Below are 27,564 nucleotides of genomic sequence, written 5' to 3' on the forward strand. Positions count from 1 at the left end.
TGTGTACTATTTCCCCATAATTGTTTGTCCATAATTCTTTCATATGAAATTCAGAAAGTGTGTGATTTCTTTTAGAATTTAATATTCTTACAATTACTATCTTTAAAGTGCCAGAAGCACCAAAGAAAATTGCCAGAGAAGAAAGAGTACCCATTGCTGTTCCAAAAAGGAAAGTGTCTCCACCACCAGAAGGTACTCCTGCCCACAGATTAATCTATGAACAGACTGTCCTCATGCAATACCACCACAGCTTCAAGCCTACTGGTCTGGCACCTTTCTTGGAGTTCTAATGTTAGAATCATAGAATCATTTAGGTTGGAAAAGACCCTTAAGATCATTGAGTCCAACCATTAACCTAACACTACCAAGTCCACCACTATGTTCCACCATAGTCCCAAGGGAACCTTAACAGTCTTTGAGACACACTAGAGACATATTTTTCCCAGTTACTGTGGGTGTGGGAGGTGTCAGGAAGTGATAATTATTTTTTTAATAAACCCCAAATGGGAATATTTATTATTATACATGATATTGCACCAGAGAAAAAAATTAACATTAGACTCTGTCTTTGAAGTACCAACAGAAGAAGAACACTGGGCTATGTCAGAGGAAGTATCCATTTCTCTTCATACAGAAAAGGAGATTTCATACACAGGTATGAATGGATTAAAAAGATTCTGTGTCCAAATTTACATCTTGTCATCTACTTAAAAAAACAAACAAACAAACAAACAAAAGACAACAAAACACAATTTCATGTCCTGTGCAGATCATCAGTTTATCCTGAAAGTGAAGCTTATAGGACACCACAGGACAGTATTCAATTCTCACAAAAGGCTTAAATCTTTCCTTCTGGCTTACTGCTGTTGTTATAGTGGAAGCCCAACCATTTCACTAGGTGCTCCTTTGCAAATCTTGCCACCTGTCTGACCTTTGAGGGGAAACAGACAACCTTTTCCTTAATTTATATTAACATGCTTTCCTTTTCTGAAAAGAAAGCCTGTCTTTTCCTGTTCTGAAACAGCAATTCCTCACCTAAATCTGAAGATGAAAGAAAAAACCTTTACCTCTGCTGTTGTCTGCCTGGCTGAGACACAGCACATTCCCATATATTGGACCTGCCGGCTCAAGGGCTTTCAACAAAGTCCACAGCTTTGAGAGAAAATTCATTGCTCTATCACTTTTGGAGGCAATCTATTGATTTGTGAAAAATGAGCCACAAGATGCCTCATACTTACTACTTTCAGGTCTGCTGCTGTTGATAAACAGAATTATCATATGCATGTCATGAAAGATTAATACAATCACAACAGTATGAAGTTAAGTAATATATTTAGTCTCTCTGTTGGAGAATGATGGGGGGGACAGGCAGATCATGAGTACTAAGAGGAGGATGGCAGAGGATCTTTGACTGGCTTTCTGTAAGGCAGAGGTAATACGCCAGCTGGTCTGGAAAATAAAGGGTCAAAGCAGAAGGACATTAAATGCAACAGTTCTCCCACGGGACAGCAAATAGAGGTGTTGTAACTACGACAAAGGAATCCAAAGGAATCTGAGCTTCCTGGCAAAGGCACTCATGTTCAATGCAGTTTTTGTTATCAAATCAACCAAAGTTACCACTTCCAATGAGTTTTAGTTTAAGATTTCAAATGCAGATGTACCTGGCACTTACAATTAAATATCAAGCAGGGCTTTTCCAGAAAATATTTAAAGAGCTGGTCAGTCTTCACATTGTCCCAAAAATAACACCCATTTAACAAGCTTCAAGACTTGTAGCAGTCACTCATCTATGCTCACTGCAGCTTGTCATGAAGAAAGCATGTAGAAATTCTCAAATCTGTCACTGACAGAATGGATTCCATCTCTTAAGAAGATCAAAAAAGATCTCCAATCCATTAAGAAAATGCCAAAGTTATTCTCTTACTTGGCAAGTCTAGTAGTCTCCCAGATGTTAAAATGCTAGGGTAATTTTCTGTGTAGTTTCCAGTTATATTGGTCAAAAATTTCCCAAGACACCTGCCTCAGAAGACAAGACCTATGCACTGCTGTTCTGAAAAAGAGAATATGCTGCTTAAACATAGCGTGCGTTCTTTCCTTAATAAATCTTTAAAAGTGAACATATTCACACCTTAATCTTTTGGAAGTTTTCCTGCTCTTATAGGGAATGGCTCCATGCCTGAACAAACAAGCCACTTTGTAAAGCAATCGACAGAAGAGTAAGAATACCTTCCTCACTGAGCAATTAATTATTTTGCCTTTAATTAGACCAGAGCTCTTATCCATTGTCAGTCACTCACAAAGGTTTTCTCTGTGTGCTCCCTCATCTTCATCTAGAGTTTCCTATGCAAATCTTTTGTTACCAATGATTGAGGATTCTTGCTCTATACTGAGGTAGTGCAAAGTGTCACTGCTGTGGAGACGGGCTGCCACAGATGACAGTGGAATTTAGTGATTTTGTAATTGGTTGAATTTGGAATTTGAGTTCTGCCCATTAGCAAGCTTAACTTCACTGCTGGCAGCAGTGGATGAAGCAGGAATCAGTTGCTTATAGAGGGATCTTGAAATGTGTGTTGTTACTTACTTGAATAGCAGCCTAATGGCTTCCATAATTACATGTCCAGTGTCAATAAGCACATGTCTTTTACATATCAGCCAAGTATTTGTAAGTCATCTTTTTGTGTTTCTTAACAAGAACAATTTTGTTTTTAAACAACACTTTTAAAAATTCTTAAATGTAAATGTACTGTATCTTTTAAGTGCCTGATGTACCAGAGAGGGCTGTCATTGAAGAAAGAGTACCAATTTATCCTCCTAAAAAAATGGCAAGACCACCAGCCAAAGGTATGCTGGATAGAGTATTGAAACACGGTATAAATGTTTTTTTGTGTCTTGTATGTTCCATGTACAGTGAATACTGATTTGTTTTCTATGGAATATTCTTCCTTTTGTTTAATTCTTATTGGCAATGAATTTTAAGATTCTTTTAATTGATATCTTTTTAAGTGCCTGAAGTACGCAAGACAGTTGTCCGAAAAGAAAAAGTGTATGTTGAAGTTCCTCAGTATGAAGAGGAAGAAGAGATTCCAAAATACGCAGAGGAAGAAGCCACCAGATATGAGAAAGAAGTAATCCATTACAAGGAGGAATTCCACCATTATGAAGAAGTTAGTCATTATGATGAGGAAGTTCCTCAGTATGAAGAAGTTCCTCAATATGAAGAGGAAGAAGTCACCCGTTATGAAGAAGAAGCTGCTTATTACGAAGAGGAAGTCCCTGAATATGAGGAGGAAGAGTCAGAAGTTCCCCGATATGAAGAGGAGGCTCCCCCACCAGTTAGAGGTATACTTTAATTTTAGGATTTGTGTGATAAAAAGTAGTATCTTTTCATTCTGTTAATGTACCAAAGTGTTGTTTTAATATGTTTCGATGTGCTTTACAGTGTGCCTTTTTTCGAGATGTTTAATGCTTAGTATACAGTGTAGGAAACATGCAATGGCTGTTTGTCTACTCTTTACTACTACCTCTATAAATTTAAATGTTTCATGTCATACATGTTCACTCCTCTTTCATATGAAGTCTGTATAACCCACTAAGAAAATTTAACCAAGCTTTATTTCATCCTCGTCTGGGGTCCAATTTTGCTATCAGACTGTGCTTAAAATACTTAGAACTGTTTATGAGAATTCTGTAATCACAGACAAAAAACATGTTCATCTAGAAAACAGGTAGGGTACTTGAAAATAAGTGATTTAGGAACACAAGTCACATTGACTCAGAACCTTTGAAAACCTTATAGGTGTTTATTTGTTTCTTGAAGGGAATAATATACTTTCATGGAAAGCAAAGCTATAAAAGGTTCTATTAAATTGCCATATTTAAATATTCTTAGTTTTAGGAGTTTTCCTTGGGAATAATTTTTATGGTACTGGTGTAAATTTTCAACATTGTTAGTACAGGATGAACATACTATTCACTACTTAGAGAAGACAACTAGGTCACACCAAGATCTTGGTAATAAAGCCTTTCTACATCATAATATAAAGATATAGACTAACTATATCTGATTTTCCAAAATTACGTAATCATCTAAGAGTACTTAGAAATGTATATTTTCCAGTCCTGATTCAAATAATTACATAGTGTCTCTTCCCCAAAAGTAGTTCAGAATTTTTTTTGACTTATTGATGAATGCCGAAACTATACTTAAAATTGTTTGCACTAGAATTTTGACATATTGATTAGCAGTAAGACCAGGCTGTACACTGCAAAAGCCAGGTTAATCCTGAACAGGAAGATTAGGGTTAGCCAAAATTTCCTTTGGCTTTATCTTAGCCGTTAAGTTTCATTCATATGTGCTCCAAACATTCTTCAGTATGCTTAAAGCCAGTAGGATTACTCCCCTGTCATCATAACACTTGTATGGATATTTCTGGGTTTTGGAGTACAAAAAACATTAAGGTACATTTTAGTAGAAACCTTTGCCTCACTGCAGTTAAAGGGAAAATCTATTGATTTCATCAGAGTCAGGATTTCTTTTTTTTTCGTCTAAGCAAACCACTCACGAACATTGCCATTACCCAACAAATTGTAGTATAAACTGCTGGGTACTTACACTGTGTCCATAGTTGTGTGTTTGAAGTAAGTCAATTGATAAACTTGATGTGCTTGCTTTTTAGCAATTGGAAATTGCTATTGGAATTTTCTGAGGAAGCAATTGGAAAGCAAAACTGGAAATTTCTGAGGAAGTGTAATCGGCATTATATGTTCAATGCGTATACAAAACTGGCTTATTCAACATGATCAGATGCAACCTATTACGTGCCTGAGAAGCATTAGAATCATAGCTATAGGGAAAAATAAGAAGATGTAGTAAAACCATTAAATAAATAATACAGCAATTAAATAATTATTTATTACAATGTTTGTAATAAATATCCAAAAATTGGAGGAAAAAATAAAATTGTATTTTTGCAAGTTTCCCCACCATGATACTTCTTAATCTTCTTTAATAGCTGGTTCTAAACAGTCAAACTCTGTCTTAATTCAGTCTTTGGATTAGCAAATAAGCCTTTGAAGTTTAAAACATTTTTATTGATGGCATCAATGGCTGTGCAAGGAGAAGAGACATAATAGCAGTTAATATAATGTTTGCTATTTTATTTTGTCTTAATGATCAAACCATGTTAAATCATAGCTGTATGTTTTAGGTATGTGTTTGTGATGCTTTCTCATACTTTATGTTCCTGTTGGTTTAGAAGTAAACACCTAAAACATTAATGATATCTTTCAAGTGCCCAAGGTTCCCAAGAAGCCTGTTCCAGAGGAAAAAATATCTATTCTGAAGAAAAGAGAAGGTCCTCCAGCAAAAGGTATATATCATCTCTTTATGTTAGCAGACATCCTCTGAATATGTAATCCACAGTATTTTTCAGATGCCTTACTTGATCGTTACTTTTTTCTGTTCTTTTTGGAGGGGTTTCTTCATATGAAATGTTTGTGCTGCTGTCTTTTTTGTTTAATTTCTGTTTTGACTAGCTTGTGGATTATTTTTTAACCAAAATAATGTTTTTGAAGTGCCTGAGGTGCCAAAGAAACCTGTACCTGCAAAGAAAGTCCAAGTGCCAAAGAAAGAAGCTCCCCCAGCTAAAGGTATATAAACTTGTAATTAGCTGTGATCAGAAAGGTCTTCTAAACTTAATTTATCTTCTCACTTGTGTTAAACAGTAGGATAGTAAAAGGATTGCTGCTTTTAAACATTGTGGTTCTTTGTGTTTGTGTTCAACTGTTTACTGTCACTGGCTTGTACATCATGGTGTTTTAGATTCTTTTGCCAAGCTCAATTTACAATAATATCTTACTAAGCTCCAGAAGTGCCAAAGAAACCTGTGCCAGAAGAGAAAGTTCCTGTTCCTGTACCAAAAAAGAAGGAAGTTTCACCAGCCAAAGGTATATCAGCTCTTGACTAAATGTGTTAAAAAAAAAAAAAATTAAAAACCAGTCTTTGTTTGTTCACCTTTCCTCTTTAACAAAATGTAGAGTGAAGAGAGTTTTCTATTCTTGACAGTTTTTCTTTGTCATTCCACTTTATTGTTTCATACCATTGCTCTTTACCTTATGGTTCAAAAATGAAATTCTTAAAATACAATAATATCTTTAAAGTGCCTGAAGTACCAAAGAGACCTGTGCCAGAAGAGAAGGTACTTGTCCCAGTGCCTAAAAAAGTGGAAGAACCTCCACCAGCCAAAGGTACACCAGTTTCTGGCTCAACTGTGTAATTCTAGGTTTGTTTCTTCAGCTTTAGAAGACTGCGAGTAACAATCCCATTCCTCACTCTAGTGTGTTTGATACTGAACCATTCACTGATCTGTGTTTGAGCAGAACGCCATATTGTGGCTGTTTCTGTTTCTCATGGGTGCTATGCTTATTCTACACTTTGAAAATGTCTATGTTTGTCTTGTATTGTCTCTGTCTTTTGGATCTTATACATCTAAATTATTTTAAATTATTTGCTGTTTCAAAAACAGATGCTAAAAAAAGATAAACAATGTACTTAAACAGCCAGTCTTAAGCCCTTAGCCTTACTACGCCAATTTGTAATGCTGTAGTCTGTATGTTTGTAAGTTTACATCTGTGCATAAATCTGTGCATAAAATCAATGTTATCTTTCATACACAATTAAATTTTACCATATCTGTGTAGTTATCTTAATATCTGTTATACAGTTATCATTTTACTATGTTTTATGTTACATTGAAAATTCATTTCTTAAACAAAAATGTCTTTAAAGTGCCTGAAGTGCCCAAGAAAGTTACAGAAAAGAAAGTACCTGTCCCTGTACATAAAAAGCCAGAACCTCCACCAGCCAAAGGTATCTGTTCTTAATAACTTAACATGTCGATGACGTGTCTCATTGTTTCTGTACGTTTGTTATTAGAATTTAACTGAAGTATTCTAGCAGTTTGTGACAAATGTGCTTGCCAATTCATACTCTTCAGCTTCTGTGTAACTTGTCTCTCCGTTTCTGATGTTGTGTCTAAATTTTCTACACTTAAATACTATCTTTGAAGTACCAGGAATACCAAGACCTCCGCCTGAAGAGGTACCTATTTTTGTTCCTGAAGAAGAAGAGGAAGAGGAAGCTGTTCCAGAGATACCAACAAAAGGTACACCATTCCTTCTTGAAAACTATCAGAGAGCTTTGTTCAGCTCATTAAAAGATCTTCATCTCTGTTGACTGCTTTAAGCTGGCTGTAAACCTTAATTATCTTTCTGAGGCGAGTTTTCTTCATCTTATTTGTCTTTGTGACTTTGTTCTGTGGTTTTAGTAGTTTTGATGCTCTAAAAGTAATTGAAAATTTCTTATCAAAACAATATCTTTGAAGTGCCAGAGGTACCCAAGAGAGCTATCCCAGAAGAAAAAGTACCTGTTGCAGTTCCTAAAGTAAAGAAAATTCCACCAGCTAAAGGTATATCACATTGTGGTGTATGCAGAGAGTTCCTCTCCCTTACATTTTCATATTTCAGTGCAATCTAATTTTAAAAATCAATTTACACTCATGTAAAGTCAGATCCTTGGTTCTAGCACCCTGCTGCTCCCCTGTAGTAAGCAGTGCTAGGTCTCAGGCAGGGCTTCATTGTCTATTTTGTTATTGACTTCAGTGGGCTGAGAATCAGGCCTTAAATGATCTGCTTGTTTTCCATTTTAAGTGATTTCTGTGAATGAAATAATTCGTTGTGATATCATTACTCAGAACTAATATTTAAATTAATTTAAATTTCTTTTAAATAAAATACCTGGAATAATGTTTAATGGGCCTTTACCTGGAAATTCTTCAATTCAGGGAGATCATTCTGACATGTACCTTGAGAGTCTGCTAAAATCTCAAGCCTTTTAGCTAAACTTATATAAAATTAAAATAAAATCACAACTGACCACACAAGTAACCAGAAGATATACACTAAATGTGAAATTCAGACTATTGCAGAGGCCACTCATTGATGCTGAGCAAATGCCACCTCAGCAGCTGAATTCTTTAGAAAAAAATTGAAAAGCAGATACTGGAAGTTTTGTATGTAAAAACTTAGATGCTAATAATCTTCTATAACCTCTCATTTGCAGCATATCTTGCTAATAGTTTCTGTTGGCAATGATACTGTGTAATTAAGAATCGGGCAAAAGAGCTAATCTTCATATAATCCTTATAACACAATTACGTTTTGCTGTTTTCAGGGAGTGAAAAATGCGCTAATAGAGTTTCCCTTATTTTTATTACTATTGTTACTTTAAAGTTGGTGTCCTTGTGTTTTATGTTACTAATTTTTCTTTGTGATGCTGTGAAAGTAAAGTTCTTAAAATAATATCTTTAAAGTGCCTGAGGTGGCAAAGAAAGTTGTGGCTGAAGAAAAGGTTCCCATTTTTGTTCCTGAGGAAGAAGAGGAAACTATTCCAGAGGAAACTATACCAGCAAAAGGTACATGATCTTTTCTTCCAAGTTACTCATGAGATCTTTCGAGTTCATTAAAATTCATCTTTATTTCTTGTTGTATGTAAATCTTAATGATCTTTTGGGGGAACTTGTGATCTTGTTTCATGTTTTTTCATGTTTTTAATGCTCTGAAAGTAATTTTAAAATGTGTTTGCAAAATAATATATTTAAAGAGCCAGAGATTCCTAAGAAACCTGTCCCAAAAGAAAAAATACCTGTACCCACTCCTGAGAAACTGGAGCTTCCTCCAGCAAAAGGTACATAAATTAATACCTAGGAAAACAATGTGTTGTTATTCTCATTCAGTGTCTCTATTTTATTTTATTTTGTTTGTTATTTAAGTTAGTTTTGTGTCCCTGCTGTCTACCTATGGATATAAAGTGTCTTTTGGTTTTATTTCTGTTTCATCTTTAAAACATTTCAAATATATTCTGCAGATCAGTTCTTATTTCATTATGTCTGTTTGTATATGTTTTCTGTTGTCTTTGTCATACTACTGGCAGATGACATTCTTAAAATAAAATAATGTCTTTAAAGTGCCTGAGATGCCTAAGAAACCTGTTCCTGAAGAGAAAGAACCTGTTCCTAAAAAGGTGCCAGTTCCACCAGCCAAAGGTATTGCAGTTTGTAAATGTTATTATCATTAATAGATAACATTCTTCATACAAGTCAAGTTTAGCAAGGAACACTTTAGTATGTCTGTCTTGTATTATATTTGTCACTATACTATTTGTTTGTTTGTAAGTTTCTGTGCTGCTGTTTGTAAGTTTCTGTGCTGCTGTTTGTAAGCTTCTGGGTTTGTGTCTATTTAAAAATTGTGCAAAAGAACACTGAAGTTAGGTCCTATCTTTAAAGTACCCAAGATGCCTAAGAAGGTTGCTCCCGAAGAGAAGGTACCTGTTGCACCCCCTGAAAAAGTGGAGTTTCCAGCTGCAAAAGGTATATGTACTCCTGAGTATAATTAATATTTATGCTAAAAATACTCTTGATCTTCTTCCTTCTAACTTTTGTCTTTGTTGTATGAGATTTCTGCTTGAATTTACATTAAAACTCTTCATTATCAAAGTTTGCATTGTAGAACCATAAAGCTCTGTTTCTTATGCTTTTTTACTTATACTGATTTAAGGTGTTTTTTTTTTTAAATGCCTAAAAGAAATCCATATCTTTAAAGTCCCTGAGGTGCGTAAAAGAGCTGTTGCAGAAGAGAAAGTGCCAGCTGTTGTGCCCAAACCCAAAGAACCAACACTGACTAAAGGTACAGATATATTTCTTTTTATTCCTCCCAAAGATTTGTTTTTCCTCCTCATTCCTAAAATCTTTTATAGTATATGTACTGTTTCAGGAGCGTGTTCTTATATTTTAATAATGATCTTATGCTTGTGGTTATCATGTACATTTTGTGTTCTGTGTGGATTGTCTGACTAATTGTAAAAAAAAAAAAAAAATGTAAGGTAGTGATAACAATAATGCTCTTTCTAAAGTGCCCGAAGTGTCCAAGGAACTTGTTCAGAAAGAGAAATTCCCTGCTCCTGCACCTGTGGTGGAGTATGAGTATACATATGAAGAGTATGAGAAGTATGAGACATACGAAAGTATTGAAGAGTTTGAAAAGGTTCAGGAAAGTGAAGAAATTGAAGCATATGAGGAACCTGAAGAACCTGAGGGATATAAGGAGATTCAGGAACAGGAATATGAAGAGGAGGCTGAGGAGAAAGATGATGTCTATGGAAAGTATGAGTTCAAGGAGAAGGAAGAGATCTACGAGAAATACGAGGAGGTGTATGAGGAGGCTTACGAAATTCAACCAGCTATAGGTACATCACGTAATGATTTCTTTATTCTTATAGTTTGTTGAGTTCCCAGCTACTGCTTAAGTCTCCTTTGGGTGTTTATTTATATTTTTCCCTGTTTGTAGTCCTATGTGTATCTCTTGCTGGTAATGATAAATCCATTCAAAGATTGTTTCTTTCCTACTCCTTCCTAAGGAATTCCTCCCTTCAAAGTGGAATGGGAGGATTCCCCAACTGACTGCCCAAGCAGTGAGCTAGTGTAGATATGACACAAGCAAAGTAAATTATAATTTTCTGATTCAGTTCAGCTTCAGCATGAATTAAATATTTCTATGTGTCAATATTTGCTTCTTTTGCCCAGTTTAGCTCCTGTGAGTTACAGACATTTTGAAACTCATGTAGGACCTTCCCTGTCATCATTTCAATTTATGGTCATAGGATCCCTCATGCCAAACAGAAAGTGCATCTAAAATGTACCAGAAAGATGTACACTGATATTCCTTAGCTTTCGTTGCTCAAGAACTCTGAGATAAGTAGCTGTTCACCTTTCTCTGCGTAGATGATGAGATGGTTCCTTTACAAATGAGTGAATGCTCTGCTTGCTGTCTTTGTGTCTGTTGTAATTCCTCATAATATTTTTTAAAGTGCCTGAGGTGCCTAAAAGACCTCTGCCAGAAGAAAAAGTACCTGTTCCTGTTCCTAAAAAAGAAGCTCCGCCAGCTAAAGGTACATCAACTATTAGACAAATTTAAAAAAACAGCCTTCTGCCTGAGTCTCTGAATCCCCACATCCAGTAATTTACCTATTCTGATTTGACTGCTAGACCCTTAACTTTCTTTTGCAGTACAGTGAAAAAAAGGGATTAAGTTACTAAAAAAAATTATATTTCTTTAACAAATCAAAACCAAGAAAAATTACGTTCTGAGGACAAAGGAAGTGCAGGCAGGACCTTCAAGATTTAATTTTTGCTGTCACAATACTAGTGACATTTTATAGCTAATCATTGAAAACAAGCAGATGAATAAATTAATGAAAGTCTGTTGAGTTATAGTGCCATATCAGTGAAACTCTAGTTTCCTACAGAATCCTAAAAAACTAGGACCTTCTTCAACCTAATGATGTGCTGGAGTGCATATAATCTTAATAGGTGTTCTCTGCATCAGGATTACTAAAGATAAGTGTCATGAATAGCAAGTGTTAGTGGATGCTAGTAGAATTTCTGTACTAGTCTGAAGCTCTGTAATTGTTTGTTCAGAGCACTTAATTTTCCAGAAATTCATTTTGTACTAACTTTTATAGTTGTTTCTCATACGAATTATCAGAATTAAATCAATGGGAAAGGGTTGGGTTTTTTTGCATAAGAACTTGGATTTAGTTGATAGGAAATTAAAACCTTACCATATTCCCAGTTGCCATTAATTAGAGCTGATAGTTCATGAAACCTAATTGTTAAGGCTTATCCCAGTCAAAAAAATCACCCAACAAGAGCAGTTTTTCTTTCAGTGAATAATGAAGACTCTAGCTGTGTGAATCCAAGCAAAAGGCCACCACTCAAAAGCAATTGAGGACACTGTATTTTGTATTTTTCTAAATTTTCTGACTCTTTGCATTGTTTGCTTTTTGTTTAATTTCTGTTCTTACATAATATTCATACTGCAAAAGTTCTTAAAAAAACATCAATGTCTTTAAAGTGCCAGCGGCGCCGAAGAAACCTGTTCCAAAAGAAAAAGTACTACCTGCTGTTCCTAAAAAGGAAATGACTCCGCCAGCTAAAGGTATACTTCCTCTGCATTGCCCCCTGAATCATGAACTCTGATTTCAGTCTTTTGTCTTCATTATTTGTTGAGAAATATGTGCATATGTTTTATGTCCCCACAGTGTTTTTTTCAACTGTTTGTGATTGAGTCTTTTTTTGCCTGTTGGTTTCAAGTCATTTGTTAAAAATATGTGAGAGACACTTTAAAAAATGTGTGTTCTGTTGTTAAGCTACCTATAAGTAATTCAGAAAGAAATAATATTTTGTTTCTTCTGAAAAAGAAGGAGGTTCCACCATCCAAATGTATGGCCATCTTTCAAGAATATTTTTAATATGTTATTCTTCTGTCTAATCTTCAAAATTAACATAAATGTTCTTTCAGGAAGCATTTAATCCTTTGTTGTTTCATGAATCTTCCTTGCTAGATTTGGTCGTCTTCTTTCTAACTTCTTCCAAATAACTTTGAAAGCCCTAAAAGTAAATTATATCTTAAAGGGCCAGCCATTCGCAAAAGAACTGTCACTGAAGAAAAGAAAACTACACATACACCTGAAATAGAAGTTCCACCAATGAAAGGTAAAGGAACCTTTGATATGAGATTTTATGGAAAGGAAATATTTGTGTTGTTTTTCCCAGCTAACATCTTCTAAAATGATCCTCATGTTCTTTACACCATGGAAAGAGTATCTAGTCTGTAAGTGCCGATTCAGCTCTCGGTGATAAATTGAAAACTCTCAGGCAAACATTTCAGCTATGTGCTATACATGTGCTAAACAGTAAATATATTGATTTATGAATGAAAACATGCTGAGGAGGTATCGCTACTTACACTACCAGTATGTAAACCTTCAGTGCTTTTATATTTGTAATATAATTGTGAATTTAGTTTAAACTGGAGTTTTGAAGCTAATACATTGGTCATTATATTGGTGGAGAAGTAATAGGGCAAGAGACAGTAAGTTAAAACCATTCAAGTTGTTGCACATAGCAGAAGGAAAAGCATGACAATACAGTGAGAAACGCAAATTCTTATGTTCTTTGAGAGCAGAAACTATAAATTTCTTCACAGAATTAATTGTTTCAGCAGGACAGTTCTAGAACTGTATAATATTTCATTCTCAAAAAGGCACAGTATTTGTGACCTCAAAATAGCTTAGTTTTCTGGGTTTATTTCTGTTTGGGATTTTAAAAGTTGAAAATTATTTTGAGGTTACTAAAAGAAAGCTAATATCTTTGAAGTTCCTGAGTTTCATAAGAGAGCTGTCCTTGAGGAGAAAGTACCCACCATTATTCCTAGAGAAGAGGAGCCTCCTTTGTATGAAGGTACATAAATGACACATCTACCAAGTAGTAAATTGCAGAGAATATAACAGTTCATGCTCTAGATTGTTCTGTAAAATATGAGATATTTTCAATTCATTTTTAAAATTATTTAAAAGTAACTTCCATCCATGTCTTTGAGACCCTCTCTCCCCTTAGATTTAGTTATAGTTTAGCATTTTTAAAATGATATTTTCTCCTCCATTAATGGGAGAAATAAACATAAATAAGAGAGAAACTAAGTTTCTAATCCAGGAAAGCACTTTAGCCACATTGGACCAAAGAAATGAACTTAAGTAGACACTGGTTTAAGAGCCATCCTGAGTAAGACTTAATTAATTTTTGAGCTGGGATATAGATAGCTAACGCCAGATGAGGACATGTGAAATTCAATTACAATTTCTATCTAGTACACCGAACTAAGTAATTAGAACATAAATGAAATATTTCTGTAAAATAGTATTTTACTAATTGGGAATGGTCGTTTCTAGCAATAGTAGGTAAATGATCAGGCTGAAATGAGATATTTAAATACATTTTGTTCAAACAGCTCTTTGTCCATATACATGTCTGCATTTTTGCATTATGAGTTGTCTTTCTAATCTTGTCTTGTGAATAATATTAAAATATGTAAAATAAACTAATATCTTTAAAGAGCCTGAAGTTTATGGAGAAGTTCCAACAGAAGAAAAGGTCCCTGTTATTATTCCTAGTGAACCAGAAGCTCCAGCAGCTAAAGGTACACCAACTATTCAAACAGTCTATAAAGCAATATGTTCCCTACAAATTAGTTATTCATCTTCATCATTCCATCTGTGTGCTAATCTGTTATTTAATGTGTTCATCCTAATGTTTGCTTAGATGCTATGTGTCTGTCATTGCTTCTTTGATACTTACATTTTGTATATTATAATGTTCTTTAAAAACTGTAATATCTTTGAAGTACCTGCAGTGACAAAGAAAACTGTCCCACTGAAGAAAATACCTGCTGCTGTACCTACAGAAGAAGCTCCTCCAGCTACAGGTACATGAGCTCTAAATGGATTTTCTCTACCCTCTTTCAAAAGTGGGGTACCAAGTGAGAAACCCAACATGCTTGTTTTTCTTGAACAACATGACCAGGTGTCATATACACTGTTTTCTTCCATTTGATCTCTTGTTGTCAGAATGTATTTTGTCTGTTTCTTTCTTTGCTTTTATCTTAGAAAGAGTGCATACATACAGGGAGATGAGAGATTAAAAACATAATCATTTTCCAACCATTTACAAAGAATTCAAAAAAATATTTCAGCATCTTTCTTCATATGGTAAACTAATGAACAACTATTAAGACAGACTAATTGTTCATTCAGGAAAACAAATTCAAGGAACATTTTCTATAAGTTCTTATTTTTATCTTGTGTTAGCAGTTGCTCAAAGAGATTGATACATTCTACATCAAGAATTTAAAATTTAAAAAGACAAAATTAGACAAATACAAAGAAATTTAGTAGACAGGAAATTTATAGCAGGGCCAGGGATTAACCTTATATTTTTTTGACTTCTTGTCTCATGTTCTATTTCCCAAAATACTTTCTCTGACAATATATTAAAAAAGAAATCTAAACGGTTGTGACAGAAGCTTGTTTGCAGAAGCAATCTTTGCAGTCATGTCAGGGGCTTTGATAAAGTTAAGATTAAGGTAAGACTTTTAATCAGGACAAAATACAAAACCACAAAAATTTTTTCATAGAAACATAGTTTTGTCATAAAATTCCAGCGCTGAAGAACTCTATAGATGTTTGAAACATAATATTTAGTTAATTACACTGGAGTTTTGCCTTGCTTTTATAGGTAATTTTGAAATTTAAAAAAAAATAAAACCCTTTAAAGTGCCAAAATTCCTAAAGATTGTTTGATAAGAAAAAAACCCTAACTACTATCTTTTCAGAGAGGGGTAAATTCAGACCTGTAAGTGCTAGGAGTTAGAAAAAATGAAGTTGTTCAGTTGTGTTCACAGGTTAACACCATGTATTTTCATATTGATCTAGTAGAATTTTTTATTGTTTTACAAAACTGTACTACTTATTTCCTAGTGCAAATTTCTAAAATAAACCAATATTTTTAAGTTCCTGAAGTACCAAAGAAAGCTGTCCACAAAGAAAAAATACCTCCTGCTCTACCTAAAGAAGCAGCTTCACACCTTAAAGGTACAAGAAATTTTGCATAGGTTTTGAAGGATAGAAAATATGTTTTCATATATAAATCTTTAATTATTTTGAGAACATTCTGTCTATCATAAACTAGAGTTTAGTTAGCAACTTTAGTTATCTGCAACAGAATAAAATTAATTTAAAAAAAAAAAAAACTTAGATGATCTGTAGTTGTTCTTAAGGGAAAAATTAGCTTTATGCACAAAAGAGACTATTGCAAGGGACCCTGCTGCTTGAGATCAGTCCGAGGCGGGGGTGGGGGGGAATAGAAAAAGTGACAGAGCTGAGAAAGACAGGGCCTGTCTCTTTGCACTCAAGGAAGTAGCTAAGTGTAGGACATAGCACACATCTTTCTTCTGGCAAGCTGCAGAGGTCAGATCAGGGAAGAATATGAGATTTTTTTTTTTCTTCCCTTATTTGAAAGAATCCTAATTTTGAGGATAGGTATAAAATAGACCTGTATATCTTAAGATGAGCTTGAATATTTGATTGTATTTGTTCTTTGTCTTTCACATTGTCTTGTTTCTAAATATATCCTAAGTTAATTTAAGTATTTAAACTAATATCTTTCAAGTACATGAAGTTTATGAGGAGATGTACATAGAAGAAGAAATTTCTACTGTTCATAGAAAAGAGGAGGCTCCAGCACCTAGAGGTACATATCTTCTCATCACCTCTTCCTGCAATTTGCAAAGTCATGAGCTCCAGGAAAATTTAATTATTCACGTTCATGGTTCAGTGCTTGTTCAATGTATTTAAGATTTGTGTTCATTTTTTTAGTACCTTACTTACATTACAAACTTGGGATTTTTTATTACTTGTCTTTCTATTCTATTAAAATTCTTAAAATGAACTAATATCTTTAAAATGCCCACAGTTGTTAAGAAAGCTGTTCCAGAAGAAAAAGTGCCTATTTCTGTGCCTAAAAAAACAGAACATACTGCTGTGCCTAAAAGACCAGAATCTCCACCATCTAAAGGTACTTTGATAGCCTAATAGAACTGAGGTCTTTTGCTGATAACATCTTTTCTGTTTCTTACATCGTTTCTGATTTAATAGTTTATGGTCTACTTGTGTCAGATTTGTGGCATTTATGTTGTATATGTCCGTTTTCCTGTGTCAGATTTGTGGCGTTTATGTTATATATGTCCCTTTTACTGTTTCTCAACTCGTCTTTCGGTTGTAAAATTAAAATCAGTAAATATCTTTCAAGTGCCTGAATTGCCCAAGACAACTATTCCTGAAGAGAAGCCTGTCCCTCTGCCTAAAAAGTCAGAAGCTCCACCTGCCAAAGGTATAGGTCAACATATTCTTTCCTTCTCCTTTTTCTTCAAGATTCTTCTGTCCCTTGTTTTATTGTTGTTAAGTCACTAAAAATGGTTGAGTTTGTCTATTTCTTCTACCCAAGAGTAATCCATTGTGATGGCATAAAAGTTGTATGAGAAACTAGTCAAAGGGACTAAAAATAAAGAAAACTCTAGCTGAGTCAACACACAGTGAGATTTACAGAACAAACGTTTTCACTTCGTGGGTGTTTATAGGTACTGTAAACAGCCTCAGAAATTCTATCAATACTCAAGCAAGAAGTATATACACTTCCTCTTTCACATTGCTCATGTTAAACTTCAGGATCAATTGATTTAGTCTTAAACGGAAATAGCATTAGGCACAGAAACTGGTTGTTACAATTCAGTCAGGTATTTTAGAAGTCTATCTGAACTAGCAGTTTGTGTGGCATGTCACCACACATGCGTGACAAAAGATCCCCAGCAAAGTTGCTTCAAACTGTTTGCCAGAGGGATTGAGCCACAGAGATTTTCAGAACATGTAACTGTTGTTAGAGTATCCTTATACATGTGCTTGTTTTGTCTTTGTTTTCTCTGTATTGAATGTTTCATCTTTGTAATTCCTAAAATACACCAATATCTTTAAAGTGTTCAAGGTACCTAAGAAATCTGTCTCAGAAGAGAAAGTAAACATTGCTGTGCCTAAAAAGGCAAGAGTAACACCACCTAAAGCTTATGTGTCAATAAAGTTCACTCTGAGGAGGAAAGTTGTGTTTCTCTTGGACAGCAGGGTTTTCAGTATAAGAAAAAATTACCCCTTATTTTTCATTTATAAAAAATCCCACTAGTATGTAATAGTATACTTTTTTTGCATGACATATCTCTTTTCATATCTGATCTTACATTTCTTTCTGATATGTTTCTCGTGAGACTCTTTCTTCTTAATAATTTACATATTTTAAAATGCCTTAAATATAACAAAAATGAATGCTGTTTTCTTTAAAGTGCCAGAGGTGCCCAAGAAAATTCCAGAAGAGAAAGCACCCACTGCTGTGCCTAGAAAACCAGAACCGCCACCAGCCAAAGGTATGTTGCACTACAGTTAAATAAAATTTGGAAAAGAAAAAACCTTTGCCTTGATTGTGCAGATTAGTGTTTTGATTGTTTATTTGTGTGGTTATATTACTTTCATTTTCTGTGCCCACAGTTCTATATATGCTACTGTTTAAAAATTATTCTTTTTGAATCATAGCTGTAATGAGTGTACCAGTGTGTTAGAAATAGATGATGTGGCTGGGCAAAGATGAGACTGATTCTTGAGAACCACAGCAGAAATCTTAAAGAGAAAACAGGACTTCTGTGATCTGAAATACTCCTGACTGACATTGAAAAATTAACCCCAAAAGAGAGTTTAATAATTTCAAAGTACAGTATAAGTGATACAGATGTCTAACATAGGAGAAAACCCTCTATGCAGAGATGAAAAAATGATAATGTTACAAGGAATACAGAATGGACAATGTCAGCCTTAGTCAAATGGAGTTGTGGGAGGTGGTTAATAAAATGGAAATATAATCTAATTTAGAAGAAGAAACTCCGAAAGACTCTGAGGTATTTCCTCAGACTTTACAAGGACGTAAAAGAACATTAAGTCAATAAACGTGTAACCCCTCCCTACTTTGCAGTTTCTACTGAAAAGTTTTGAACATAGCTATAAAATTCCATACAATAACTGAAAATAATCTCTTTGCTTAAAGTGCCTGAAGCACCCAAGGAAGTAGTTGTAGAAGAGAAAATCAAAGTTGCTGTCCCTAAAAAGCCAGAAGTACTACCGGCTAAAGGTACTTGTCAGTAACAAAACTATGGTAAAAATTTGTCTTACTTTCACTGATAAGACGTTTTTGATACTATCGCCCCATCTTTCTAACTTATAGACTGTGATTTTTGTATTTCATTTGTGGGAGCAGCCTCTTCATTCCTCTCAAATCACTCTCATTCCAGACTGAAAGCAAAAAGCCTGTTTGGTAAAGGGTATTATGTTTAATTGATGTCACCTGGTGTCCTTTTGTTTGTTTCTTTTTCCATTCTAGTGTTACTTAAATTTCTTTAAATTCTTAGTATTAACATGATTATTAATTTTGAAGTGCCGGAAGTGCCCAAGAAAGTCACAGATGAGAAAATACCAGTTGCAGAGCCTAAAAAACCAGCAGTTCCACCAGCTAAAGGTACCTGTCATTATGACAAACTTAACAGAATCAAAAACGTCACTCTTTTATTGTTTTAACACTAAAGAAGGCAGTACACACGAACTGTTAGAATTTTCTTCTGTTGTCAAGGGTTTTTCAAGTGAACAAATGTGTTGCGTGAAAAAAATAGATCTTGGTAAATAGTATTCTCACTAATACTGTTCTGCTGTTGTGCTTTAATGTTGCTTATTAAATACTTATAGTAAAAGTTATTACTATTTTTCAAGTGCCTGAGCTACCAGAGAAAGTGGTCCCAGAAGAAGTTTCAGTTAAAGTACCAAAGAAACCCAAACTTCCAACTAAAGGTAACTACAGTTAATGAAAGAAAAACTCTTCATTGTCTAGGGTACCATTTTAACTCATTGGTAATTTACTTTTACTATAAATGTTCTATAAAATATTTTTGCTGTTTAAATTGTAGGTTTTGCATGTGTGAGACATCACAGAGAATTTTCTGTAGGCAAAGAAAAAAGTTGATATTCACATCCAAAACCACTGATTCTTTTTAATGTCCCTGAGTTTTTCTTGTTCTTAGTGTCTTAATGCTGCAGACATATGTTTGAATTTCGCAAAAATAAAATTAATTACTTTCTTTAAAGTGCCTGAGGTGCCCAAGAAAGAAGTTGCAGAAGAAAAAGTACACATTGAAGTTCCTAAAAAACGAGAACCTCCACCACCTAAAGGTACATGCTCAATACTGATAATATTGCACAGAAATTTTAATCTGTTTCTCTAAATATTCTCTTTTTTAAGTTCGTGTTATCATCCTTTTTTATATTCTATTATTTATAAATATTACAGATTGTATTGTCTTCACTTGTGAATAGCTCCTGGTAAGCAACAATGGTTATTAATGGTGTACATCAAGCAAGATAAAAAAAACACAGACTATTTATAAGGGGTCCTTTTTTTTCTGATGCTGTTTGATAATTTTCACCTTGGAGCTATTAATTATCACTTTTTAAATTCCTATTCTTCAAATTCCTGAAAGTAAAACAAATAAATATCTTTAAAGAACCTGAGGTGCCGAAGAAAGTTGTTCCAGAAAAGAAAATACCTGTGCCTAAAATACCAGAACCTGAGGCTGTGCCTAAAGAACCAGAACCTATGGTTGTCCCAGAACCAGAGGCTGCACCTGAAGAACCAGAACCTCTACCAGAGAAAGGTAAATCTCAACACTAATAAAATAACAAAAGCAATATTTTTCCTTTTTTCTTTAAAACTGTGATTTTCCAGGCCTTCTGTTTTCTGAGATTCTAAACTATACTCATTCTATGTATCTGCATGTATGTGTGAAACAGACATACATGGGTCTTTTTGAAGATTAATGACAAATCTTGGATGTCTGAATTGCCTGTATTTTATACTTCAATTCTTCCTACTATTTTGGCTTGTTCTTACTATTCTGCCCACTTTGGTTCATGAAAACAACCACAACTAATATCTTTAAAGTTATAATAGTAGAAGAAAAGGGAGTACCTATTCTGGTAGCTAAGAGAAGAATATTTCAGTGTAATTGAAATATCAGAAGCTCCACCAAGAAAAACTAGATGCCATCACTGCTAATTCTTGAAAGTCTTCAACTTACTACCTGCAATGTTATTAATATCTTTTGTCCTGTCCATTCTGTTTATAATTATTATGGATTTTACTTATAGCTTAAGTTATACTATCAGTGCACATGTGCACTTGCATCTGGGGACATGAGGCTTGGGAGGGGACAGTAGTGTACATTTGAGAGAAGAGGGAGAAAAGCCAAAATGTGGTATATTCATCCTTAAAAAGGCTAACATAAATGATTGATACCTGATATCAATCAGGTATCATTTTTTTTCATTACAATTGTGGTTTTATGTTTTATGATTCACTTAAATTTGGTATGATTGTCTGTGCAGTTGTTAAATTTAGAACTAATATCTTTCGTGTACATAAAGTGGCTGAGACAACTTTACCAGAAAACAAAGTACCTGTTCCAGTTTCCCGAAAACCAAAGCCCATTGCAGGACCCCCAAAACCAAAGCCTCAAGAAGCAGAACCTCAAGAACTGGAACCTGCTAGAGTGGCTCGAAAACAAAAGCCTGTTGTGGCACCCCAAAAACAAGAGCGTGTTGTGGCATCTCAGGAGCCTGAGACTGTTTTGGCATCCCAAAAACCAGAATCTGTTGTGGCATCCCAAAAACCAGAGCATGTTGTGGTGCCTGAGAAACCAGAGTTTGTGGTGGTACCTGAGGAACCCAAGCCTGATGTGACAGCCCAAAAACTAAAGCATGGTGTGATGCTCCCAAAACAAAAGCCTGTTGTGCAACTCCAAAAACCAGAGGATGTTGTAGTGCCTGAGAAACCAGAGTTTGTTGTGGTACCTGAAGAACCCAAGCTTGATGTGCCACCCCAAAAGCTAAAGCATGGTGTGATGCCCTCAAAACAAAAGCCTATTGTGGAATGCCAAAAACCAGAGCCATTCATGGTCCCTGAGGAACCTGAGCTCACTGTGGTGCCTGAGGAGTCAAAGACAGTTGCATCAACCCAAAAATCAGAGCATGTTGTAGTGCCCCCCAAAACAAAACCTTTTTTGCCACCCCAAAAAATAGAGCTTGTTGTAGCACCTGAAGAAACAGAGTTTGTTGCAGATTTCCAAAAATCAGTGCCTATTGAAGTGTCCAGAAAATTGAAGCCTGTCGTGGCACCCAGCAAGTCAGAACCTGTTGTGGTGCCTGAGGAACCAGAATTAATTTTAGCACCCCAAAAACCAAAGCCTTCTATGGCACTTCAAAAACCAAAGCCTGAAGTGGCATCGGAAGAACGAAAGCCTATTTTGGCACCTGAGGAACCACCACCAGCCAAGCTGGCCGAAAAGCAAGAGAGTGTTGCGATACCTAAAAGAAGAGCAGCTCCACGGTCTAAAGGTACCTCTTATGAATAGGATCTCTTTTCCTTCTCTTGAGTATACTATGTTTCACTGCTCATTTTAAAGCTTAATACACGTAACTAAAAGATACTAATATCTTTAAAGAGCCTGCAATGCCTGAAAAAGCTGTCCCAGAAGGGAAGACTCCTGTAGCTGTTCCTGAAAAATCAGAACCTCCATCAGGCAGAGGTACGTGTTATCATGAATACATGATAAACACACCTAATCTTCTCTTAAGTATTATCTTAACTTCTTTTGTTCTGTCTGTCATTTCAAATCTGGAGTTTTAAATGATGCTTGCTAAACAGATCATACTGAGTATGAGTGTGTGCCAGATAGTTACTTCAGAACAGTTCTGTTGTCCTCTGTGTTTCGGTCTCTGTACTTATGTCCAGTTGTATTGTAATTGTGAAATGAAATGCACTAATATCTTTGAAGTGCCTGACAAGCCTGAGAGGGCTGTCCCAGATGAGAAGGTGTCCATTGCTGTACCTAAAAAACCAGGAGCTCCACTTGCTGAAGTTACATGCCACCACGATTATAATCATAAGGAAGGGTTTGTTTGTTTGTTTGTTTTAATTAATTTCGTTTTAAATTGATCGTTCACTGTATACTCTGATATCTAAAATGTGAGAGAGATGTACCAAACATGAATTGCTGTGCAGGGGCGTCAAGTGTTTCCTCACCTAAAACCATCCAAATTTTTGTTATACTGGGGTTTTCTGGCATATTCAAAAAGTTCAGGAGTTAAGATTTCTTAGGCTATAGCAATAAATCCAGCAAGTATGATGAACTCCTGTCTACCAATAAATGCCAAAACTTTATGGATGCTAAGAAGAGAATGAATGCATAAACTGTTGTTCACATTATTAGTAGGGATGGTTTAGTAAATGGTTTAGTAGGACTTGGCAATGTTAGGTTTATAGTTGGACTCAATGATCTTAAAGGTCTTTTCCAACCTGAATGATTCTATGATTCTACGAGAAAGGACCAAATAAGCAGAAACTGAAGGTTTCAGCAGAGTAGCGGGTTCTGTACATAGAGCAAAATAATTGCAATTATCTCTATGTACCTGTGTTGCCATGGGTAGCATCATGGAGCAGAATATTTTCTTTAAACTGTTAATTATAATTTGCCTGTATTTTGGTCATATGTCAATATTCTCCAGTCTGTGATTTGCAAAGTTTTTACATTGTACAAACAGCACCAAAGAGCTATAAAGTTCCTGTGAACACCTAATTCACTGAGCCTTGTAAGAGGCATTTATTTTCTCAGATTAATCAGGATGGGTGACTTCATAATTGAAATACTAAAAAAATACTCTAAAACTGTATATAACATCACAGATTGATTCGGTGCTGCATCATTCCATTTCCTTTAGAAAGTCCCAAGCACTGGCCAGGGAAGTAAACATTCCATCTGCCACCAGATTCTCTCCATCTGAAATACAATGACATTCCCCAGCTGAAGTACCACCTCACAGTTATGATATTTAAAGCATTTAAATAATTTAAATGAATAGAACAGGAAACAGTTACAAGTAGCATCTGGTGAGTAGAACGGAAGCCAGAGCTGTTACAGGAAAGAATGTGTGAAGCAAAAATGAGAGGAAACAGACAAAGACAGAAAAAGAAAGGTGAAGTCAACCAGAAGGATAAAAATAGTGATAATACCCAAGTGACAAGTAAAAAGATAACTGTGCCAAAAGCAGCACAGAACACACAGTCATGAATGATACCTGATACTCAAATACAGTAGGATTCCATAAATAAGTCTCCTATCAGCTGTTACAGAGGGCTGTGTTTTCTACATTTCCACCTTGACTCAGAAACAGAAACTAAACACAGAATTCCATCTCCTGCATGACCTATTTGACACCCTCATCATTCCACGTGTTTGAAGCAAAGCAGAAGTGATGACTGAGTGCAACCACAGCACTTTCTCAAAGAAGACTGCATGCATGTACTATTGATTGTCTTATTATTTCGTATACATCTGTAGTGCCCACAAAACTAAAATATACTAATATCTTTGAAGTGTCCAAGGTGCCCAAGAAAGGTGTTCTGGAAGAGCCCATGCCTGTAACTGTGCCAAAAAAGCCAGAACCTGCACCAGTTCAAGGTACCTGTCGTCATATGCATCAGCTTGTATGAGACTGTTTCTTACTGTCCTACATGTTACTTCTGACGTCTCTTTTCCTATCCCTTTGTGATTACTTGAAATTTCTACTTGCTCTGCTGTGTACAAATTCTATCGTTAGAATAGCAAATACATACGGAACATGAGGGACTCTCCCAATCTCCTTCATATGTATTCAGAATCTAAAATTCTATATATCAAAACTGATAAGATGGGAAAGAGCTTTCTACTTTGGATTTTTAGTGTAAACATCTGTCTTTATCATTTTGCCAAGAATCTCAAGTAATACAAATGGATTTTTTACCCAAAATATTTTTCTTTAACCACTACCAACTGGCAACCCTGTCCTATTATGTGGTAGTAACAAGACACAGTCATGACACAGCAATATTAAAAAAACAGACAAACAAAAAAAAACCATAAAAACTGATCACTTCAGAGAGAATAAAGAGGAAAGCTGGGTTCAATGGACTGTGAAGGAACTGAAGTTGCTATGGGAAAAGAAGTCCCGAAGTAAAAAGAGGGACATACCTAGCTAGGACAGTAGTATTTTAAGACTTGGGCATATGTGATCTGGGCCTAGATGTCAAATGACAGATACTCCAAAGTCATTGGTAAATGCAGTGTTTATTCGAATGCATGGCAGATCAGGATGGTCTTCATTCTGTGGTCAAATTTTGTATGACAGAAACATATGTCTGTAGTCATATATTGATATAACTTTTTTCTGACCATAAGCTCATGGAGAACCAAGAAAGTGGGTTCTGCAAATCTACAATTCAGTTGCACATAGTCATTAGGTACAAGACCACCAGATCTTCTGTATTTGTGCAGAACAGTTCTGCATCGCATGAAGAAGGAGAGCAAGGAAACTTGCTCATTCTGCAAGTAGCCTTTTTACCCCCACCAAAAGCAATTTCTAAATACAGGATTACAGAAGTCTTGAAACCTCAATAAGACAAAAGCCCCCACATAATGACACTGCAAAAGAGTTGAAAGAACTGAACAGAAATAGAGAAGAGAAATAGTAATGATGATGGGATTTCTGTTCCTCACCCTGTCATTGCCGACACTGCTGAATGCAAAACACTAGCAGATTTATGAGGAGTGGCAACAGATAAGATATGGGCTGAGGTTGCTCCCAGGGAAGAGTTAGATCCCGGCAGGGCTGAGAATGACAGTCTCTCCTCCCAGGGAGGAAAGGCTGTTGAGTACAGAGCGGGGTATCCTAATTCACACCTCACCCTCAAGCTGTACTAAACATAGCCAATCATTTTCCCACAGAATCACTCTGTGCTTGTGCCTGTGCTCGTGTGTGGTTTTGTGTGTGTGTGTGTGAGAGAGAGAGACAGGTCAATACCATGAGACCAGTTTGGTTATTTCCATGAGTGCATCTCTAGTTTACATTTCATTGCTCATCTTCTGTTTAACGTATAAAACTGACTGTTACTAATATCTTTGAAGCACCTGAGGTGTCCAGGAAGGCTGCTCGTGAGGAGAAAATACCTGTGGCCATTGCCAAAGCACCAGAGCTTCCAGCACCCAGAGGTACCTGTCTTCATGCAAAACTTAACAAAGAAGATACTTAATCTTCTTAAGTGTTGTCCTACCGTCTCTTGGCCTGTCTCTGTTTCCAAACCAAGACTCTCAAGATTATGCATGCAGGCTAAACGGTGCTGCACATGTGTGTGAGGTTTTGAGCTGGCTGTTGTGACGTTCTGTCTGCGTTGCCCTGGTTTTTGTTCCTACTTGGCACCTGTTTTCACCAATGTAAAATAAATGCACTAATATCTTTGAAGTGCCTGAGATGCCTGAGGCAGAGGTCCCAGAAGAGGAAGAGGAGGAGGAAGCGCCAGAAGAGGTGGCACTAGTTGCTGAGCCTGGAGAGCGAGAAGCTCCTCCAGCTGAAGGTATATGGTGGTGTTCTGAAAGAGCCTGCCGTGCCCTCTGGATTGCTGCAGTACTGAGTGCCCTTTGCCCCTCTGCGTTCTGTGGGGAGGGCTGAGAGCGGCGTTTGGTCGTGTTGTTTCTGTATCTGCCTGTACATGCCTGCAGGAGAGGGTGGGGCTTGTCAGCAAGCGCTCTGTCATAAGCCCACACCTTGGCTCTTTGCTGCGGCTAGTCCACCTGAGGGATGAATGCTTGTCTGAAGAGGATTCTCTAGTAGTCTGTCAAGGGTTTACTTTCCTGCTTTGCTGCTTGCCATTTGGCTGTTTGCTGACCTTTAGCTTCATCAAGTAAAAGAAACTAATATCTTTAAAGTGCCTGCGGTGGCTGAGGAGGAAGAGACAGAACAGGAGGTGCCAGTGGTCATTCCCCCAAAGCCTGTGGCTGTGCCTAAGAAACCTGTGGCTGTGCCAAAGAAACCAGAAGCTCCACAAGCTAAAGGTATATCTTCTAAGGGGAGTTGCTTTTTTTTTTTAGGGTATTGATTAATATTTTCATTTGTTATCCTTTCTTTTGTATAAGATTTGTTATGTGTCCTCTACCCCTAGCCTCTGCTGTACCTATCTTTGCATATGTGACTAACCAAGCAGTCACTAGAGGAATGTTACAGTGTTAGAAATGTCTAAACTCTTTGATTTTATCATAAGTGTTATGATCTTTTGCATTTTTTTAACTGTGAAATTAAGAGGAAATACTATCTTTAAAGTGCTCAAGGTGTCCAAGAAAGCTGTCCTGCAAGAAAAAACATCTGTTGCTGTACCCAAAAAAACAGAACCACCACCAACCGAAGGTACATGTCATCACTATTAGTATCATCATTAAAAAGAAACATCATGTTCTTCTGGACTTGAGTTGAACTAGTTTTTCTAGTGATGACCTATTGGAGATAGGTGCATAAGAAATATGAAGTGCAATGTGGAGTGTCAAAAACATGACAGAAAAACTAGATTCAATTCTTTGGAAAAATATCTACAGCTTTCTGAACTTTCTATAAAGTTTAAGAATCAACAGTTAGCGAATGCTTAAACAAAATAATATGTTGTTCTGAAGAAGAGCCTGCAAATAAGTCTTCAGTTTAAAGAAAAAATGTTGCATCCCTGAATTTTCTGATAGACTATATTGCTGGATGACCAGCGGTATCAGTTCTCTTCCTCTTTAAAAGTAAGTTAATGCCAGTATACATGAGGTAGATTTGCCAGCAAAAGACTGGATATATCTACTGAAGATCTTATTAGCCCCTGAAAGGGTCACTAATATAATCCAAAAGTGAGGAGAGAAAATATATATTTCTGTAAACAATAGAATCTAAAAGACAGAAACTGAGGAAAACTGAAAAAGAAGAGGAGGTGTAAAGAATGGAAATAATTTATAAAAAAAAAAAGTGGTAATGATAAAGCAAATGTTGCTTTACAAACATAATTATGTTACAATGACAAAGTAGTCATTACTGATACCTGACTGATACTCAAATACAGTAGGATTCCATAAATAAGTCTC

At 35.8% G+C, this 27,564-nt stretch overlaps 1 protein-coding gene across 1 annotated transcript in view; it reads left to right on the plus strand.

Annotated features, from left to right (window-relative positions):
* Nucleotides 1-27,564, plus strand: part of LOC137667504 (titin-like) — a 245,020-nt gene that overhangs the window by 103,341 nt on the left and 114,115 nt on the right. The window contains 26 exon segments of the mRNA XM_068408322.1: nucleotides 109-192; nucleotides 575-655; nucleotides 2,758-2,841; nucleotides 3,004-3,339; nucleotides 5,292-5,369; nucleotides 5,575-5,649; nucleotides 5,863-5,946; nucleotides 6,160-6,246; nucleotides 6,788-6,868; nucleotides 7,068-7,163; nucleotides 7,383-7,466; nucleotides 8,370-8,471; nucleotides 8,660-8,743; nucleotides 9,024-9,101; nucleotides 9,342-9,425; nucleotides 9,658-9,741; nucleotides 9,968-10,300; nucleotides 10,922-11,002; nucleotides 11,968-12,051; nucleotides 17,836-17,916; nucleotides 18,975-19,055; nucleotides 19,304-19,381; nucleotides 19,676-19,759; nucleotides 20,092-20,241; nucleotides 26,383-26,508; nucleotides 26,774-26,857. Of these exon segments, the coding sequence (XP_068264423.1) occupies nucleotides 109-192; nucleotides 575-655; nucleotides 2,758-2,841; nucleotides 3,004-3,339; nucleotides 5,292-5,369; nucleotides 5,575-5,649; nucleotides 5,863-5,946; nucleotides 6,160-6,246; nucleotides 6,788-6,868; nucleotides 7,068-7,163; nucleotides 7,383-7,466; nucleotides 8,370-8,471; nucleotides 8,660-8,743; nucleotides 9,024-9,101; nucleotides 9,342-9,425; nucleotides 9,658-9,741; nucleotides 9,968-10,300; nucleotides 10,922-11,002; nucleotides 11,968-12,051; nucleotides 17,836-17,916; nucleotides 18,975-19,055; nucleotides 19,304-19,381; nucleotides 19,676-19,759; nucleotides 20,092-20,241; nucleotides 26,383-26,508; nucleotides 26,774-26,857 (2,784 nt within the window).

Source organism: Nyctibius grandis, chromosome 9 (assembly GCF_013368605.1).
Source record: "Nyctibius grandis isolate bNycGra1 chromosome 9, bNycGra1.pri, whole genome shotgun sequence".
In the NCBI taxonomy this organism is placed as follows: domain Eukaryota; kingdom Metazoa; phylum Chordata; class Aves; order Nyctibiiformes; family Nyctibiidae; genus Nyctibius; species Nyctibius grandis.